Below are 21,354 nucleotides of genomic sequence, written 5' to 3' on the forward strand. Positions count from 1 at the left end.
TAAAAGACTACAATCTCCAGCCCGCAGCACAGCTTAGAAAATAAGATATACAAGTCAACTAATTAGCTTAAAAAAATAGAATAAAGAGATATGATACCATCATAATGTACTGTTTTAATAACCAAAAGATAAAAACTCAGTAGTGAAGCTCAACCAAATTATCTCAAACTCACATCTGTCCAAGATTTCATTATGTATCCTGGCTAACAGAAGTAAATAAAAGCTTTGATGTGTAATTTACATACTATAAAACAACCCCATTGTACATAAACAGTTTGAGCGTTAATAAATGTACAGTTGTGAAACCAACACTAGGATCAGTTTTAGAACATCCCCATCACTCCACAAGTTTCCATGTGCCCACTTGCAGTCACTCGCAATTCCTATCCCCGCAACCACTAATCTGCTTTCTCTACATCCCATTTCATAAATGGAATCTTGCAATATGTAATCTTTTCTATCTGGCTTCTTTCCATAAGCATGTTTTTGAGATTCATCCATGTTGTTCATGTATTGGTAGTTTATTCCTTTTTACTGTCTTTTCCTTTTTACATGGATATACTGTATCTTTATCCATTCATCAGTTGATGATCACCAGATGGTCAACACCGAAATCAGATTGATTATATTCTTTGCAGCCAAAGATGGAGAAGCTCTATACAGTCAACAAAAACAAGACCAGGAGCTGACTGTGGCTCAGATCATGAACTCCTTATTACCAAATTCAGACTGAAACTGAAGAAAGTAGGGAAAACCACTAGACCATTCAGGTATGACCTAAATCAAATCCCTTATGATTATACAGTGGAAGTAAGAAATAGATTTAAGGGACTAGATCTGATAGGTAGAGTGCCTGATGAACTATGGACGGAGGTTCGTGACACTGTACAGGAGATAGGGATCAAGACCATCCCCATGGAAAAGAAATGCAAAAAAGCAAAATGGCTGTCTGGGGAGGCCTTACAAATAGCTGTGAAAAGGAGAGAAGCAAAAAGCAAAGGAGAAAAGGAAAGATAAAAGCATCTGAATGCAGAGTTCCAAAGAATAACAAGAGGAGATAAGAAAGCCTTCCTCAGCGACCAATGCAAGGAAAAAGAGGAAAACAACAGAATGGGAAAAACTAGAGATCTCTTCAAGAAAATTAGAGATACCCAGGGAACATTTCATGCCAAGATGGGCTCGATAAAGGACAGAAATGGTATAGACCTAACAGAAGCAGAAGACATTAAGAAGAGGTGGCAAGAATACACAGAAGAACTATACAAAAAAGATCTTCACGACCCAGATAATCACGATGGTGTGATCACTGACCTAGAGCCAGACATTCTGGAATGTGAAGTCAAGTGGGCCTTAGAAAGCATCACTACGAACAAAGCTAGTGGAGGTGATGGAATTCCAGTTGAGCTATTTCAAATCCTGAAAGATGATGCTGTGAAAGTGCTGCACTCAATATGCCAGCAAATTTGGAAAACTCAGCAGTGGCCACAGGACTGGAATCAGTTTTCATTCCAATCCCAAAGAAGCAATGCCAAAGAATGCTCAAACTACTGCACAATTGCACTCATCTCACATGCTAGTAAAGTAATGCTGAAAATTCTCCAAGCCAGGCTTCAGCAATACGTGAACCGTGAACTTCCTGATGTTCAAGCTGGTTTTAGAAAAGGCAGAGGAACCAGAGATCAAATTGCCAACATCCTCTGGATCATGGAAAAAGCAAGTGAGTTCCAGAAAAACATCTATTTCTGCTTTATTGACTATGCCAAAGCCTTGACTGTGTGGATCACAATAAACTGTGGAAAATTCTGAAAGAGATGGGAATACCAGACCACCTGACCTGCCTCTTGAGAAATCTGTATGCAGGTCAGGAAGCAACAGTTAGAACTGGACATGAAACAACAGACTGGTTCCAAATAGGAAAAGGAGTACGTCAAGGCTGTATATTGTCACCCTGCTTATTTAACTTCTATGCAGAGTACATTATGAGAAATGCTGGACTGGAAGAAACACAAGCTGGAATCAAGATTGCCGGAAGAAATATCAATAACCTCAGATATGCAGATGACACCACCCTTATGGCAGAAAGTGAAGAGGAACTCAAAAGCCTCTTGATGAAAGAGAAAGTGGAGAGTGAAAAAGTTGGCTTAAAGCTCAACATTCAGAAAACGAAGATCATGGCATCCAGTCCCATCACTTCATGGGAAATAGATGGGGAAACAGTGGAAACAGTGTCAGACTTTATTCTTCTGGGCTCCAAAATCACTGCAGATGGTGACTGCAGCCATGAAATTAAAAGACGCTTACTCCTTGGAAGGAAAGTTATGACCAACCTAGATAGCATATTCAAAAGCAGAGACATTACTTTGCCAACTAAGGTCCATTTAGTCAAGACTATGGTTTTTCCAGTGGTCATGTATGGATGTGAGAGTTGGACTGTGAAGAAGGCTGAGCGCCGAAGAATTGATGCTTTTGAACTGTGGTGTAGGAGACGACTCTTGAGAGTCCCTTGGTCTGCAAGGAGATCCAACCAGTTCATTCTGAAGGAGATCAGCCCTGGGATTTCTTTGGAAGGAATGATGCTAAAGCTGAAACTCCAGTACTCTGGCCACCTCATGCAAAGAGTTGACTCATTGGAAAAGACTCTGACATGGGAGGGACTGGGGGCAGGAGGAGAAGGGGACGACAGAGGATGAGATGGCTGGATGGCATCGCTGACTCGATGGACATGAGTCTGAGTGAACTCCGGGAGTTGGTGATGGACAGGGAGGCCTGGTGTGCTGCGATTCATGGGGTCGCAAAGAGTAGGACACGACTGAGCAACTGAACTGAACTGGACTGTTTTCAGTTTGGGGCAATTATTAATGCTGCTATGAATATTTGCGTACAAACCCTTTATACACATGTATTTTCATTTATCTCAGTAGATACCTACAAGTAGAACTGTTGGTATACAGCAACATTTACCTTTCCTAAGAAACTGCAAATTAACTGTTGATAATTTTCATCAACAATGTGTAAGAGTTCCAGCTGTTCTATAACCTTAAACACTTCATATTTTTCAGTCTTAAATTTTAGCCATTCTAGTGGGCATAAAGTGGTATCTCACTGTGGTTTTAATTTGCATTTCCCCACTTGACTAATAATGTTGAACATCTTTTCATGTGCTTGTTCAGGTCTGTATATCCTATCTGGTAAGGTGCCTATTCAAATATTTTGTGTATTTTTTTATTGGATGCTTATCTTTTTATTACTGAGTCTTAGGATTTCTTTATATATTTTGATACAAGTTCTTTATTCAACATATGCTTTTCTCCCAGGCTGTAGCTTGTCTGGGAGAAACTTCAAAGTTTCTTCTGAAGACAAAAATTATAATTTTACTGAAGTTCAGTGTATGAAATTGTTATGTGTATGTGTTTTTTGTGCTGTATTTTAGAAATCTTCATTGACCCAAGATCCAACATCTTATATTTTTCCTGTAGAAGTTTATAGTTTCAGTTCTTACATTTATAACTATGATCACATTAACTAATATAAGGATCAGTTCATTAATTTGCAGATGGATAGCCAACTGTTCCCACCCTATTTGTTGAAAAGACTGTCTTCTTACCCACTAAATTATTCTGGCATCTTTGTTAAAAATTAACTTTATATATGAAGGTCTACTTCTGTCCCACTGACCAAAATATTTTTCCTCATGCCAGCAACACATATGTTGATCACTGCAGCTTTATAGTAACTTTTAAAATTAGACAGTGCAAGTCTTTCAGCTTTATTCTTTCCCAAAATTTTTTCAGCTACTCTAGGACCTTTATACCTCCATATAAATTTTAGAACCAGTCTGTCAGTTTCGACAAACAGGCAACTGGGATGAAGATCTTTCTAATAATGAGTATTCATAAAGCATTTCAGGATTATACTGTGTAGCCAAGGTCAGTAGTATAAGTACCAAACTACAGTGAATTCTACTATTAGCTATGTAACTTCAGGCAATCTCTAAGCCTGTTTTCTATCTCTCTAAGCCTGTTTTCTATCTATAAAATGAACATGATGGTTTGCTCTTCATCAGTCCATCTGCTCATCCACTCACCATGTATAGTGTTTTAAAATTCAATGATTCAATAATATTAATAGCATAATTGATCATTATTCTGCAGAGGTATAGAAGTTTGGACAAATTGGGTATCAGTTAATAGAAAATTTGACATATTTGACAATATAGACTATTACTAGAGCAGTACAAAATTCACATAACTATTACCTTATTGAGCAAAGCAACTTGGAACCCAGTGTATTCTTTCATATTAAGGTCCAGCAGTCTGTGAGGAACATCCTCTGAAATACCCTGGAGCAGCTGTTGAAAATCTTTCCTATAAGCCATTGATAAACCATGTGATCTGCTTCGGACTTTAATTCCAGTTTCCTGTACTACTTTTTTGCCTACAGAACCGATGACTCGATCAGATTCTATTTTGGCCTAAAGCAAAAATAAATAAAAGCTGTCTTGACATAATCTGAACTGGTAAATTAAAGGCTAAAAGTAGTTTCAGTCTTTTATAAATTAAGTATTTATCACATTTTAAGAGAACATAAGAAATTAAAAACACTACTTAAGTTATGTAGTCTATGTCAAGTGCTTGGTAAACTGAACACAGTTTAAACAATAATGTCTTATGATTTTAAATCATCACAATTCTTACCTTTTGGAGAAAATCACACAAACACAACTTCGATTTATTAACACTCACTACATTGAAACCATGATATGTTAGTTAATACACCCTAAATAAAAATTCCCAATTCAGAGGTGACATAAAATTAGAAAACAACCTTATCAATATCTACTTAAAGACATTATTACTAGCACATAACTAAATGCTCACAGATAAAGCAAACAGCAATATTTTGACTCTTCTAACCTACAATTCAATTAGCAGTTGAAGTAGAGATGGCAAAAGTACTGGAAAAATTGTGCTTTATATAATTTTAATAACTTGGCAGTCAAAGGGTATACTGCTTGACTAATCTGGTACCTACTAACGTGATTTACATCCAAAAGGACAAAATTCAGTATTTTTATACATATTGCAAAAGAAACTCCCATTTTTACAGAAAATGCTATAGGTTTTAAAACATAAAGCAAAAGAAACTGATATTTCTTGACTAAGAAAAACTAATTTCTAACAAATTTCCCAAAAGAAAACATGAGGAATGTTAACATACAAGGCTAGGATCACATTAATAAAGCTACTTTCACAAACTAGAAATTATTATTTGAAATTGTCATTTCAAAACATAGCATATCATGCACTTGAGAATTATGTTAATATATATGTGGTTTTAAAACGTAATCTATTAATACAATTCTACTAGAACCATCAAGAACTAGTATCTGGCCTATTGACCACCTTAGCCAATACCATTCAAAATACTTAATGGCTCTATTTCTTAATATTACCTGCTGACTCAGTTTTTTGAGGTATGAAATGACACTGTAACTAAGTCCATATTCCATACTGTCTGCTATTAGGTTAGGTGCTCCCATCATTCTAACAGCTTTCTTCAAAGGCTACAGGGAAAAAAGAAAATATCACACTCAATCCTAAGCTTGTCAAAAATTTATAGCCATGAAAAATGAAAGTGAAAGTTGCTCAGTCATGTCCGACTCTTTGCGGCCCCATGGACTATACAGTCCATGGAATCTCCAGGCCAGAATACTGGAGTGGGTAGCCATTCACTTCTCCAGGGGATCTTCCCAACCCAGGGATTGAACCCAGGTCTCCTGCATTGCAGGCCGATTCTTTACCAGTGGAGCCATAAACGTATTGTTAATTTTGAAAAATTCACCCCCGCAAAACTTCTCCTTTTCTTCAATAAGGGTCACATAATCATATTTGTACTTCATTAAAATGTTTGTCAGTGGTATCAAAGGCAGTTTGAAATACTAAAGGATTAGAGGCTGTAATAACAACCCCCAGAGTAGGAAAGGGTGGAGTCCTGGACTTCTTAGTATCATGTGGAAGAAGGGGGCAGAAGACACATTGCAGATATAGATTTGACAGAACTTGGGTGGTAAGTGAAAAGAGGAGTCAAGGATAATAGAAGATTCTTACCTTGGGTAAGGATAGGCTAATTAAGAACTACTTTGTGCAATGAAAAATGTCACTGGCACAACAGTCTAGCATATGTGAATGGGAAAGAGTCAGAAAAAGGATGACAGCCACCCACTGACATATTACAAAGTGTATAAAAGCACTGGTGCCAAACTGGAATCAAATCCCAGACCAGATATTTAATATCCATGTGGCACTGGCTACATCCCCCCAGATGCTATGAAACATGAGTCAAATATATGCAGCAGTTCATATTCCAGTGTTTCCTCCTTTCCCCTCTCCTACACAGCTGGTACTATCTGCTAGACACACACAGATTTTCTCTTACAACTATAATACATGATTTCAAAGCTTAAGAAATTAATGTTATTAGAGACCATTTAGAAAGATTACAGTTGAATACTACAATATTCCTGCAGTAAAAGCAGAAGTAATGTTTTAATCAAGTGTTCTAGAAGTTATTTTTCACAAAATCAATCAAGTAATTATTTTCCTGGAGAATCCCATGGACAGAGAAGCCTGGCAGTCTACCGTCCATGGGGTCACAAAGAGTCGGACATGACTTAGCGACTAAACAACAACAATGTATTTAATAATATATGTATTACTGGTCCTATTGTGATACACTAGGTTTCAAGGAATGTTTCTTGAGATTCAGAGAATAATGCAAACAAACCTTTTTTGTACCTGTAAGGAGAAATAATAATAAAACTGCAATTTAAAAAAGTTAATTGTAAAAGCTTAAATTCTAAAGCCAGCTGCCTGGGATTGAATTCCTGACCCTGATATTAGCTGTGTAGCCTTAGATGAATTGTTTAATTTTTTAGTGTCTTAGTTTCCATATCTGTGAAATAAAAACAGTTATTTCTGCCTCATACAGTTACCATATAAATTAAATGAGGTTAAGTAACACATGTAAAGTGCTGAGGATTGTATCAGGCAGGCCTGGATAAGCATTATATATATTCTCACCATCATCATTATTCTGCAAATCACTGAAACATTTCTTTCTCATATTTATATGGGTCATTTGTAAATTTTTCATGACATTTATTCTGTAACAGCAATAAATAAAAGCTTTAATACCTACAGTAAACTATAAGCATAATACAACATTTTATAACATTCTATTTTTAAGAGTAATATTCTTACCCCAAGATAGTAGGGAGGCATTGTCTTCAAATAACTTTCAAATGACTGTCTCCATTTCAAAGTTGGTTTTGCCTTATGGACTTTAAACAGATCATCTATAAATGAATGCATAATGAGAACAAACTATCATCATTCAGTGTTTTCACACATGAAAACCAAGTCAAGGAAGTTTCATTTTTAAAGTTTGCTTTATTATTTACAAGAGAGAGAGGAAACATCAATTCTATATTTTTAACAAAATTAAAGGTGATAAATTTTGGGTTCTGACATTTTTGAGTAGTAGTAATACCACTTTAAAAATGAAAAGGTGCCAATTAAGGTCTCAAATTAAATGTAATAATAAAGGTAGAATGAGAAAATACACAAGGAAAATCTAGACATGAAACAGATTGGATACAGAAACAAACTATACGTGAAAACATACCTACTAATATTCTGTCTATCAAGCTTTAAATCTGGTGCAATTCCATGAAGGAAAAGATGACTTCTCCAATAACACCCCTCAAAAAATTACAGCCAAAGGGTCTCCAATCAACTTTAGGCTTATCAATATTATTTAGAGTATCATTTTAGAACAAATTCATGCACTAAAAAATTTGCCAAAATACAATCCTTAAAAAGAAAATACTCAGATCCAAGAACTATGCTTCTACAAAATATCTTAATTATTTACCATACACAAAGTCTGCATTACTAATTCTAACTATGTAAGGTATCTGATTTGCAAAAAACTTAGAATATTTAATTTAGAAACAAAATATAGTATTATCTTCAATAGTTTGTAGAATCAAAGGTGTTTGACCCTGACTTTCAATATATCAGAAACATGCAGAGGTTGCTATAAAACCCTTAACAGCTTCAATATTTTAAAATATTAATAAAAATCTTCATTAATTTCCAGAAGACAAGAAAACTCAAAAAGGGAGGGATGTTCTCAAAGATTGCTTTTAGGAAAATTCATATGTATGCTAGGCCACAGAGAACATGACAAGAATGACTTACCTAAAAGGGGAAGGAGCACTGGGTAATTGTAAGGCATCACGAATAAGTTGACACAGTTCAGTGCTGTACTGGCTTTCAAGTAACCAAAGGGATGGCCAAGTTCACTGTATTTTGCACTATTGCTCACATATACCTGTTAAAAAGTAGTTAAAAGTTCACATTTAATAACCTTTGCAGAATGTTATATAAACCATGGATTCAATTTGACTTTTTAAAAAACACCAAATTAAAAAAAAAAACACCAAATTAAATTTTTAGAGGTTCTAATACTGAGTGAAGAGTTGACTCATTTGAAAAGACCCTGATGCTGGGAAGGATTGAGGGCAGGAGAAGGGGACGACAGAGGATGAGATGGTTGGATGGCATCACCGACTCAATGGACATGGGTTTGGGTGGACTCTGGGAGTTGGTGATGGCCAGGGAGGCCTGGCGTGCTGCGGTTCATGGGGTCGCAAAGAGTCGGATACGACTGAGAGACTGAACTGAACTGAACTAATACTGAGTGAAATTAAGTCAGACTGAGAAAGACAAATACCATGATATTGCTTATATGTGAAATCTAAACAGAAAGGCTACAAATGAACTTACCTACGAAACAGAAAGAGTGAGAGATGTGAAAAATAAATTTATGGTTACTGGGGTGTAAGGAGGCAGGGATGGATAAACTGGGAGATTGCAATTGACATATACAGACTACTGTATATAAAATAGATGGAACTAATAAGGACCTACTACTGCACAGCACAGGGCCCATTACTCTGTAATGCTCTACCCATATGGAAAAGAATCTGAAAAGAGAGGCTGTATGTCCATGTGTAACAGGTAGCTTGCTGTACACCTGAAACTAACGCAAGTGTCAACCAATTACACCTCAATATAAGTTAAATAAATAAATTTTTTAAATCACTGCAGTCTTTCAGCTTACCTGCCAACATGTCTGAGGAGATTTTCTTTCCAGGATAAACTGAGTCAGTGGTGAAGGTTCCAACTCATATTTGTCAAAAGGCAATTTGTCAATAACCATGGGTTCACAGTCTGTACAGGAGAACTTCACTATAGGATGAGATGTACGAGGTGGCTAGAAGGCAAAGTCTTATTGTTACTCTTTCACAAACTCTCAGAAACAAACTTTTCGTATCCCTCACCATCAGAGTTTACTCAGTTTCTCAGTTTCACTAGTGAGAGTTTAATTTACTATCAAAAGCACCACTAAGCGGAAAGATAATACTTAAAAATGTAATGCTTAAACTATCAATATTCACAAGAAAAAAAATAAACACTTCAAAATCTGCACAGGATTAAAGTTTTTTAAGTCTTAAAATCAAATGCATCAGAAAACTTAAATGCAATATTTTAGAATTAATTAAGTGCTCATTAATTTTTACATCTAACAAGTAATTAATGTAATTAGAAACCTTCCTAAAGACACAGTTGTAGCAGTTTAACTACCTGATTTCCAAACTGATGATGCACACTGATCAGTACGAGGTTTTAAATATATATATACTTGTAAATTATTAATTTATAGATATATAATATATACCAAAATAATATTAAAAAATAGAAAAAAGAAAACAAATAGACGTTCTACTGGTTTCCTTCACTATTCCAGTAAACTATTGGTTACCCCTATGGTAAATATGCCCCACTCTGGAGACCCTAGACTTTTAAAGAAAAAAAAAGCATGTTATTCTATTCCCCCCTTTAACAGTTTCCTTCCTAAAAGTCTCACCAAAAGAAGATTGGTGAAGAAAATATGAGCTATGAGGAAATAATGTGAAATTTCATAAATATAAAGGACTCCTTTTAGATTCAGTTACTATCTATCAATACATACACTGGTGGCTCCCAAAACTACTGTCTTGGGATCATCTCTCATTTCTCTTCATGTATCTAACCACCTACTGGACATAACCTCAATTTTCTATAGGTCCCTCAAACATACTACTACCCAATTCATTATTTCACCCCCAAACCACATAACCTGTTCTAAAAACCTAAATGTTATCCTTAATTATCTCCGCCTTACCCTCCATACTTAACTGTCACAAAGACCTAGATTCAGTGATACCACAAATTCTAAGCCACTTAGCAAACAATAAATATGGGGCAGATGCTCACTACTTTAGATGCTGCCCTCTGTCAATGCTAAATTCTCATCTCTCTGATTTCTCATCTCTTCTATTTCTTACCACTCTAATTCATGCCTTCATAATTTCTTAGACTAGATTTGTACAACTGTATATTTTTAATTAGTATCCCTAATTAGTCAGTCCCTTCCAATCAATCCCATGGCCATGAAATATAAATATAATCATATAATTTTCCTGCCTCAAATTATTGAGTAAAAGTAGCATCCAATCACCTAAAAATAGGGCCAGACTCTTTTGTTTTGTTTTTTTAAAACAAAGAGCCTTGACTGTATGGTCCCTATCTGCCTTTTAACTACCACCCCATATACACCCTGTGCTCCAGTCTTAAAAACAACTTGCAGTGGCCCAAAGAAATCACTATCTTCTCATGCTCCTGTGTTTCATGTTATCCCTGGCTGCTTTTCGGTTTTCTCCCTTGCCTAATGCAAACAAAGTTTTGAAGTCTGAACTGCCAAGTACCAACCTCTAAGAGGCTTCTTTCCTGACACACTCTTACCACATACCCCAAACCCACACCAGGCAGTTAGGTACCACCTCATCTGGCCTCTGCTCCACCACTTTGACAGGTGGCACACTGGACTCTATCATGTTTATACAGCTGACCTTCCTACAGAAGGTTCCAGATGGGAAGCACTATGTTTTACTCATCTTCTGCTCCTGTACCTGTCACGTACCTGACAAACAGCTTATTGAATCAGTCTATGATTCATGGGGTTTTTTTAGATGAAAATACTAAGATCCATTTAATATCCAAAATAATCCTATGAGATAGGAGTTATTATCTTTATTTAACAGATGGTAAATTGAGGCTTAAAGAAGATAATTAACCAAAGACACATGGCTAATAACTGGTAGAGCCATAATTCAAATTCAGAACCAGTCTCTAATAAATCACATTTAATTTCAGTATCAGTACCTCTTATATGAAATCCTATTATTTATAGAAATTTCATTTCCCCTCTAATATCCTTCAGTTACTAAAATTTGCCAGTTCTTTCCAATACCTCTTTTTTAACATTCTCTCTTCCAACATCTTAATTCAAACTCTTACTAGCTCTATATTGGGCTTCCCTGGTGGCTCAGGCAGTAAAGAATCTGCTTGCAATGCCAAACACCTGGGTTCAATCCCTGAGTTGGGAAGATCCCCCGGAGAAGGAAATGGCAACCAACTCCAGTATTCTTGCCTGGAGAATTCCATGGACAGAGGAGCCTGGCGGGCTACAGTCCATGGGGTCACAAAGAGTCGGATACGACTGAGTGACTAAGCACAACAGCTCTGTATTAAGTCAACTATAGCAATAGTCCTCTAGGTAAACAGCTTACCTGCCAATTCATCTGCTGATTCTGCTGCATATAACCACCACCAGATTAATTTTCCTAAAGGAACACTCTTAAAAATGTCTTCAGTTCTATGAACCCCACTGAGAAAAGCTCAAATTCCTTAACCTTGCATGTAAAGTCATGAGCAATCTAGTTTATTTAATAGTATTCTCAATGTCCTACAGACATATTATGAACCACCTATCCTCAGATACTTTCCATTCCTCTAAATTCACCTTGTTCTTTCCTACTTCCATATTTTCAACATTGTTTCCTGTTCCAACTAAAATCCTACCCACATTCCAAAACCCTCTATGGCTTGTAACAATTTGCAATAGACCACTAGAGTAAAATTGACAGATAATGCCTGTGATACTGGTTTTGGATTTCTTCCTATGCGGACTCAACATGTGCCATATGCACTACTGTAAGTGTTAAATATAATTGAATAAATAACAATATTTCATACAAATATGATAGCTGTTCTTTCAGAATTCTGAAAGGCTCCAGAAGAGAAACTAAAATCACCAAAGAAATCGAGAGCTCTCTAAGGTTAGACTAAAAAACTATGATGGTTCAATCAAAAAACGGAAGACGATCTCTCACTGAAATGTATAAAAACTTTATTTCATGTACTACTTCATTAAATCCCTAATGAACAAAAGAAATATCACAGCTCTTGTATAGAATAAAAGTAAAAAATTATCCTGAAGAGTTGATACAGATTTAAAAGTATAAAAGATTTCAAAGAGTTTAACTTAATTCATAAATGATAGCCACATCAAAAGTTATTAAAGACTACTTAAAGATCTTTGAAATAACAATTCTTATCTTCTAAGGGTAACATCAAAAGAACCACTGTCAGGCTCTCCCACAAAATATTCCACAGTGTCCTCTGAGTTACTACAAAAAATACTAATCTGAAAAATGTGTATTAACAAGACCGAATAGATATTTGTTAAATTTACCCTATTATTATAAGAACCATATAGTGAATACTGATAATTCACCATGACCACTCAACAAGCCCTACTTGTTACTAAAAATAATTCCTATAAATAAGACCAGAAAATCTTTTCTATCTTAAACCTCCAGACTGAGAACACTGAATATAACTAAACTATGCAAATCAACATGAATTTCTAAGATTAAGTCCTAAATGGCTGCAGGGAAACCATCAAAATTATTTTATAACCATTCATTTAAATTCTGTATTATGTCCCTGAGAACAAATCCTTATGTTATTTATATATTTAGAATATATATCTATGATTCTGTAATCAGATGCCAATAATAAAAACATAAGCATAATTTCAGATTCTAAAGGAAAACAATGCCTCTTTTCTATTATTTTATAATGAACAACACAGTATACTAAAGCAAGTAATAGCTTATCAGAGCACTTGGAACATTTGTCTAATTTCTATACAATAGCCACACCTTTAACTGACAGTAGTACTTAAAGCTAGTATGAAAAGCAGTTACTATTATAAAGTCACAATCTCTGGTACTTACTAGTGTTGGAGAATTTTGATCTGGCCAGAAAGATTCTGGAACAGGCCAATGACCTATAGGAACCCCAGTTTTAGGATTTGGTCTGACATAAATGAGTTTGTGGCAACTATGCCAAGGCTGAGATCCAAAAGGTCTTGATATATCTGGCTGCCCATCTATAGCAAAGAAATTTTAAAAAGTAAATATCATTAAAGGAAAAAAACATAAGAAGTTAAACTATGTCTAATATTACTTAGTAAAAATATCTTAATACTTGTTTAGTTCTGGGTTTTCCTGTTTTTCTTAAACAGTAGAATACTATCACGACTAAGACTTTAAAATTTAGATTAGATCAGAATTCACGAGAGGGTCGACTCTTTGAGTTCCACAATTGAAAGGAGGTCCCACAGCATCCTTTGCTTGCCCAATATACCTCACGGTAAATACTTGCTTAACAAATGACATGTTTCCCCCACCAGATGATAAGGGCAAATAATCAATTTTTTCATCATCATGCTCAGCTTAGTAAACACTAAGTAACTATGGCTAAATATGGAGAAGGCAACGGCACCCCACTCCAGTACTCTTGCCTGGAAAATCCCATGGACAGAGGAGCCCAGTAGGCTGCAGTCCATGGGGTTGCTAAGAGTCGGACACGACTGAGCGACTTCACTTTCACTTTTCACTTTCATGCATTGGAGAAGGAAATGGCAACCCACTCCAGGGTTCTTGCCTGGAGAATCCCAGGGACAGAGGAGCCTGGTGGGCTGCCGTCTATGGGGTCGCACAGAGTTGGACACGACTGAAGTGACTCAGCAGCAGTAGCATGGCTAAATAAGTATTTTTTAAAAATCATTTTACTTAAAGCCTAAAAACTAGAACAAAAGTCTAATGTATAAATACAGATTTGAGGCACCTACCTTTAACCTAAAACAATCCTAGAAAATGGTAACTCTCTTCAACAGTACAGCAAACATTTACTGAGTGCCTAATTTTAAGCAAAGTCCTAAAATAATTTTAAAATAAATATATTCCATGTCTAACAATTCAATTCTTTTAAGGTTTCTTTTTTTTAAATTGAACACAGCAATATAATTTATATTATCTTTCCATCTTCTGCTCTTATCTCTATGACCTTTCTCTTCTCCCAGTTACCCACTCTACTGCCTTAACTCTGCCAAAGTGTCATTAACGACTTTCTAATTCTGGTTTTCAGCTATGTCGTACAAGGCAGAGGGTCCAGATGTAAGCCGTCCGTTGGTTCTGGCAAAACTCCTTATACCCTCTGGCTAATATAAATAGTTCATGATCACAGAATATTAGAATAAAGCCAGGCAGGGCTCAGCTAGAGTTAAAAGAATCAAGTTGAATAGCAAAGGCTGGTTTCTCATTTTTGGAACCACACCAACCATTTGGTTCTGATCAGTCTGATCTTTAGTAAAAACTGTAGCTAAGGAATTAAATAAACACCTAGGGCTGAACACTCTTGTGAATCAAGGGACACGGGAGAGGCACATACGCTGGAGAGAGTCAATGTTACAATACTAAAAAATGAAATACACTATTCTGTTCATGTTTAAAAAGGGTTTTAGCTCTTACAAATTATCAGGCTATGAACAACCAATATAAAAAGGCGATAGGACCAAACCACTTTCGTACAACCCTGACTTTCCTATTTAATCGTGCCACTTTACCAACAGCTCTTCTGTCATCTTAATAATTTGACCTTGTCAATGTTAAAGCCAAATCATAGTAATTTTTCAGTTCTAGCTGAATACTTGATAAAGCACGTTTAAAATGTCTGTAAGAAAATGACAATAATACCTTCTACAGGGGAAGGATCTGGTCCTGCTTTCTCAAAGTTTATTACTACCCCACTTTGTACTTTCTGCACCAAGGATTCTAGACACTGATTAAGCATTCTTGGAGAACATACAGAGTATGAGCGGCCTGAAACAAACAAAAAATAAAGTGAACTAGTTAGTTGCAAAAATTGCTACTTTAAGCAAAAAAGAACCATAGTGGGGTTTTTAACAATACTGATTCACAAAAGTTCAATGATAAAGTTTGGACTTTTCATTATCTAATGGAAGAGTAACAAAACAAAAAAATTTATTTTCAATCAACAATTCCATTTTATGAGAGTATGTAAGTTTTTTCTTCTAATTAAAGGTACACGGAAAATAAAAATATTGGTCTGAACAAACCACAATGAAAAAAAATCATTACATATATACAATGTATCACATGAAATGAAATATTTTTTAAAGTATATATATAAATATAAAAAACTATTTTCCAACTGAGTTCCAATATAATTTATCTTTACTACACATATTGTGGTAAAGTATGGTAACTAACCCTTTAAAATCTTACACCTCCTGAAGAAAAATGTATCACTAAATATTAATGCTAAGGACATAGAAGACACCCAATAATTATTTAAGTGATTTGCTGGCAGACACCACATATTTTAAGTATTTGCACTTTAAAATAATACACAGTAGCATGTGCTTTTCTGAATTTCATTTGGCTTACATACTTAGAAATTACCTATCTTAAATGAATTTCCCTCTTGAATATTTTAACCTATAAAACTTTTAGTTCAGAAGCATTAAAATGATAGTAATTAAGAAAAAATACCAGTGGAAAGATTTCTTTAACAGGGATTTTTCAATAAATACAGCCAGATCTGTGCTGTCCCATACTGCAGCCACTGCCTATATATGGCTATTAAGAACCTGAAACAGAGCTAGTCCAAATTGAGATGTACAGTAACTATGAAAAATACACACTTCATTTTGTAGACATAAGATGATAATATCTCAATAATTTTAAAACATCAATTTCACATTGAAATATTTGATATATATTTAAATAAATGATTCTATACAAATTAATTTTACCTGTTTTTAGGTTTTTTGTTGTTTTTCTTCCTTTTTTTTGGTTTGAGGGATTGAACCCAGGCAGTGAAAATGCAGAGTCCTGAGAACTGGATCACCAGGGAGTTCCCTACCTGTTTCTTTTCGATGTGACTACTATAAAATTTATCATTATATATGTAACTTACATATTTGTATGTTCTGATCTAGACCAGTGCTTAAAATCATGACAACTAAAAATCTTTAATCAAACATCCTACAGTGTTATTTGTAATAAGCTCAATATGGAAAAATCCTATTCCTTAACAAATTCAACCAATTACTACCAAACAATGTTGTATTATTATACTTGACATATCAAATTACTCATATCAATTTAAACTGAATACGTGATTTGCTAAAGGCTACTCAGAAAAGAGGATATTAACATTAGGCAATAGTGTGATTCAACTCCTCAGAGTCAGCTTTACTTAGGAAAACAAGTATCATGTAACAAATGGTTTACCTGGATGCAACAATGAAAGCCGTAATTATAAAAATACCCACCAATTACTGAGTGTCTGTGCACCTGGCACTATCCTAATCACTCTATTTTATTAATTTCTCTAATCCTAGCAACAATCATATGGGTTACTTTCTCCATTTTACAAATGAGAAAACTAAAGCACAGAGGGATTAATTTATCCAAGTTAATACAATAGAGCAGCCAAGATTCAAACCCTTACAAGGCATCAGAAACATTCATCTGGATATACCACCTTCTTCCCTCAAAACCATGATGTTAATTTGCAATCAGTATTTAAAATAAGAAAGTTTATATGTAACCACACTTATGAGAAAGAATTGGCAAATTAAAAATTCTTTGAGTCAGTTTAAACACATACATAAAAATGCTGATCATCTTAATACATAAGGTATTTAGGAGATTATATAAAAGCTCAGTATCTTATTCCACGATATTTAAAAATATTTTGATGATGTCAATAAAATCAAAAGTTCCTAAATATAAAATTGTGGCAATCCTCTACACTTCTCTAACCTGTGTCATCAACTAACTGATTAGGAAAATATAAGTAAATAAGTTATGATTTTAGTATGACATTAAATTACTAACAAAGATATTTTATGAAAATTAGAGAAAAAGTAAATAAACTTGAATCACTTATAAAAATAATAAAAATTCATTAACTCTTTTCAAAGTTGAAGCAAATTTAGACATCTTTACAAAGTGAGCCCATAACCTATGTTATGTTTCTCTTATTCTTTATGTCAAAACTTACCTCTTGGAATGCTTGATACTTTGTACTAAAGGATAAAGTGTCTGAGATCACTCATTATATTTGTGAGAAAAACACACACTTTCAAGCCAAGAAGCTGGTTCACTTGTGTTTATGTAGGGTCCACAAAAAAAGAAAAAAATCTTAACACAGCAATAAAGTGAAAAAAAAAAAACTTTCTCCCTTGGGATTAGGAAGGATTTTAGTATTAATAAAATGGATTAAGACACAAAAGTAGTAATACTAAGTTGGGCAACAGTCCTATTTACAGAAGTTAAGAAAGTTAAATTTATTTAATCTAGAAAAGTCTTCCAATTTTTATGAAATGCTTTTTATCCTTAATACTTCTACCAACATGTCTATTAGGTATTTTTAAAATTTGATACCACCCTTGCACCTCCCCCCAACCTGCTTCTCCTGAGTAACCATCTCAGTACATAGCATAGCCGTTCACCTCCAATTGTTCAGACCAAGTGAATTACCCAGGAATCATCCCTGATTCCTTCTTCCTGCATTACCTTCAGTCTTTCCTTTCCATCAGACCACCTCTCACCATCTCCAAACATAAACACTTGAGATCAAAGTACTATCATCTCTCCTAGTCTCTCTGCTTTCATTCCCACCGCTTTACAGTATATTCTCATCTAGCAGTTGAAGTGGTCTTTCAGAAATGGAAATCAGATGTCATCTCCTATAAAAAGCCCTCCAGTGACTTCTCATCACACTGGGAAAATAAATAATATTTATTTCAGCCTAAAAGGCTATTCACAATTTGGCCCTTGCCCACCTCTAGAAACTAACCTGTTATTCTCTCCTTTTCCCCACATAAGCTTGTAGCCATATCAGCTTTCCTGTTGCTCCCCAAAACACATGGCATGATCCTTCTCTTACTATTTCCTCTACAGAGATCTTTGTATGGTTTACTCTGTTATTCTGAGTTCTGTTCAAATGCTAACTAGTCTTACTGCAGTGATTATTTCATAATTTAAACAAATATCAAATCATTGTGTTGTACCCCCGGAACTAAAATGTTGTATGTATCAATTTTACCTCAATTTTAAAAAGGAGAGAGGGTTGATGAAGACGCTGTAACAATCATTTTAAAGGGATTAATATCTTTTATAAAAGAATAATTGTTGCTTTATTTAATTCTTTAGACAAAGAGAATAACAATTTCCAAGGACATGCAACATTTTAAACTGATTCAAACTGGGGTACACATATCCTTTAGGTTTACGGTAAAAAAGTCACCTCCTTAGAAGACATCCCAGGAAGACTCGTTCTCTGCCTCACTGCCCCCTGCAATCTCACCCTGTGTCTTTACTTGATAGTAAGCAGAACTCTCTGAAACATGATTTATTCATGTTATAGCATTTTATCTGTCATACAGCCCAAAAACGTAAGCCTTCTGTCTATTGATCCTGCTGTATTCCCATGATCAAAAACAGCTAATTGGCATTGAGTATTCATTAATTAAAGATAATAAAAGAAATATGCTTACAATGACAATTATATAATTTTTAAGGTATACATTAAAAATAGAATAAAATATTAATCACTTCGGCAACACATGCAAATTTCATTCCAATTTTTCCTTAATGAACATAAATTACTCTATAAAGGAAAAAACAAATGCATACACTATTCTTATCGTTTAAAAATGCACAGAACTGTTAACATGATTGCATATTTGAACAGTACTCCACCAGTGGATGTTAGCTTTTCAGTTATTGCTACTTTTTCGGTGTTTTATTCTCAAAACACTTTTTAGTCAGCATTCATTGAAAATAAAGAAGAAAGCATACTATAAGAAAACGAGTGGCATTTGAGCAGTCTCCCATTACTGCTAGCAGGAGCATGAAGAAAAGCAAAGTACTACATTAGAAGAGGTTCAGGATGTATGTTTGTGGAAAACTCCCTAATTCTTTGACCAACTGAGGTTTCTGGGTCACTGAAACATATCATCAATGGTGATTTCTGAATCTTTTAACTTATCTACTTCACATACCTATCTATGTAGGGTATTCTTTTTCATCTGTGAAATCTGCAGGCTTCCAAAATCCACAGAAAATTAGAAGAAAGGCACCTAAAACATTAATTAGACCTTACTTTCCTTTGACTTACACAGCTGGCTATGATGGGATCTCAACAGAGCATGGACAGTGAATGGAGACTATGTCACAACCCAGGACACCAATGGAAGAGTGGTGTGCCAGACCTGGACATTTTACCATCAGTTCCTTAAGAGAGAATGACGAGGCACCGTGAAAGCAAGAATACCACGCTTGTCATATTTACTGTGGCAGTCCTAAAGCGTGGACAGTGCTTGGTACACAGTAGGCACTCGATGCATACTGATATGAATTTAACCCACCTGTTGTTAACCAATTCCACCATACAGAAGTTCTGAGTCTATTACATCTTCTGTTTCAAGAGTTTTACTAATGTTCACTTAGCACAGCTGGTTAAGAGTTCACTACCTGTTTTCCTCTAACCTATCTCACTTCCTCTTTGCCTCTGGGTAAAACTGTACTTAACCAGGCATTAATCATTACATGGACAATGAGGTGATTCTTGAAACATTTTTCAGAGAAAATAATTCTATGGCATTTGTAAATCACTGGCAATCTTTATAGATAAGAAAATAAGTTTAACAACTTCAAATATTAGCATTTGCTATACGGTTAGAAAAAAATTATCATGCATTATCAGACCCAATAGTATTTACATCTTATTCAACAGATCAAAGACCATCAATGTAGTTTTAAAACCATATATGTCTAGTAACTTCTAATAGTAACTTGTTAAACAAAACAAACACGGAGTTTTTGAAATGCACATTTTAAAACATTCAGATAAAATCTGCTTAAGTCACTGAATTACTGCCAGCGAAAAACTTACCGCCTGTCACCTCACACATTGGTGTGATTGCAGAGTCATCTAAAGGCACACCTGTCAACTGCTCTGATTCTACGGACATCGTCCCCGGCAACCGCAACACTAATGCAAAGAGTCTCTGATCCCAACGAAAAGGTTCCTTGGTCAATTCACTTCCAGGCAAAGGAGAATTAAGAGGTAAATGAAGCTGAAAGGGGAAAAAAAAAAAAAAAGATGTCCACACACTATGCCTCCCAAAAAGGCTACATTTATTACACTTACATTGAAACTACATCATGAGTCTCCCATCATTCAAATAAGCTAAAAAGCAAAAGCTTATATGTGTATATATATATATGAAATCGCACATAAGATATTATTACTTCAGTTTTCTTAAGCTCTACTCTGAAGACCTCAATTGAAAAAAATAAATCTATTTCTGTAATGCTCTTCAGACTTCAGTATAACTCACCACTAGGTGCTGAGACTGCTTCCAAATAAATTGTTTCATTTAATCATTAAAACAAGCCTATGATAAATATCTTAGGATTCCTACTTTCTAGATGTAAATTAAAAAACAAGTCTCAGAGAGAATAAATGATTTGGCCTGCTGGGTCCAAACCAGTTGTTTTTTCTATCACACCACATCTCAAACGTTTCCACAGTTAAATGATTTAAATAGGCTTCATTTCATATGAAACACAGATCTTCCCAGAGCATCTGCTAAAAGTAAGTTGTGTCACTCCAGTTATACTGTAAATGTACCAAAGGTAATGATTCATAACCCATCTAAGTAACACTCGAGGGTTTGGGGATTTCTTGCATGTGGTCTTTAACCTATGTCTCTCCCCACCCCCTCTAAGGACCCGCTCAATCAGAATCTCAGATTCTTAAGAAATCTAAAGCGCTTTAACGTGCTTCTACTGTGTACCTCCGTACTAACAGAGGCACAAGGCACCAAGAGACCCAGACCGTAGTCTCATTCGTAAGTAAAGGGAAGAACCAGACAGTGTGAGCCTCATGCCGGAAGGACATAGTGTTGAAAGGAGGGAAAGCTGAATCTGAATTTAACCAAGGCTTCAGTTCCAAC

General features: G+C 35.2%; 1 protein-coding gene across 4 annotated transcripts in view; it reads right to left on the minus strand.

Annotated features, from left to right (window-relative positions):
• The window catches only part of INTS6 (integrator complex subunit 6), a 104,437-nt gene that overhangs the window by 25,993 nt on the left and 57,090 nt on the right, over positions 1-21,354 (minus strand). For all 4 annotated transcript variants that reach the window (XR_003513735.1, XR_003513737.1, XR_003513736.1 and 1 more), the window contains exons 5-12: positions 20,289-20,472; positions 15,053-15,178; positions 13,250-13,404; positions 9,187-9,339; positions 8,262-8,394; positions 7,260-7,354; positions 5,453-5,563; positions 4,256-4,471 (exon numbers count right to left, since the gene is read on the minus strand). Coding sequence is in view for 1 of the 4 variants with exons in the window: in XM_027557312.1 (XP_027413113.1) it covers positions 4,256-4,471; positions 5,453-5,563; positions 7,260-7,354; positions 8,262-8,394; positions 9,187-9,339; positions 13,250-13,404; positions 15,053-15,178; positions 20,289-20,472 (1,173 nt within the window). In the remaining 3 variants the exon portion in view is untranslated. The remainder of the gene's footprint in view (positions 1-4,255; positions 4,472-5,452; positions 5,564-7,259; positions 7,355-8,261; positions 8,395-9,186; positions 9,340-13,249; positions 13,405-15,052; positions 15,179-20,288; positions 20,473-21,354) is intronic.

This window comes from Bos indicus x Bos taurus, chromosome 12, assembly GCF_003369695.1.
Source record: "Bos indicus x Bos taurus breed Angus x Brahman F1 hybrid chromosome 12, Bos_hybrid_MaternalHap_v2.0, whole genome shotgun sequence".
NCBI classification, from domain to species: Eukaryota; Metazoa; Chordata; class Mammalia; order Artiodactyla; family Bovidae; genus Bos; species Bos indicus x Bos taurus.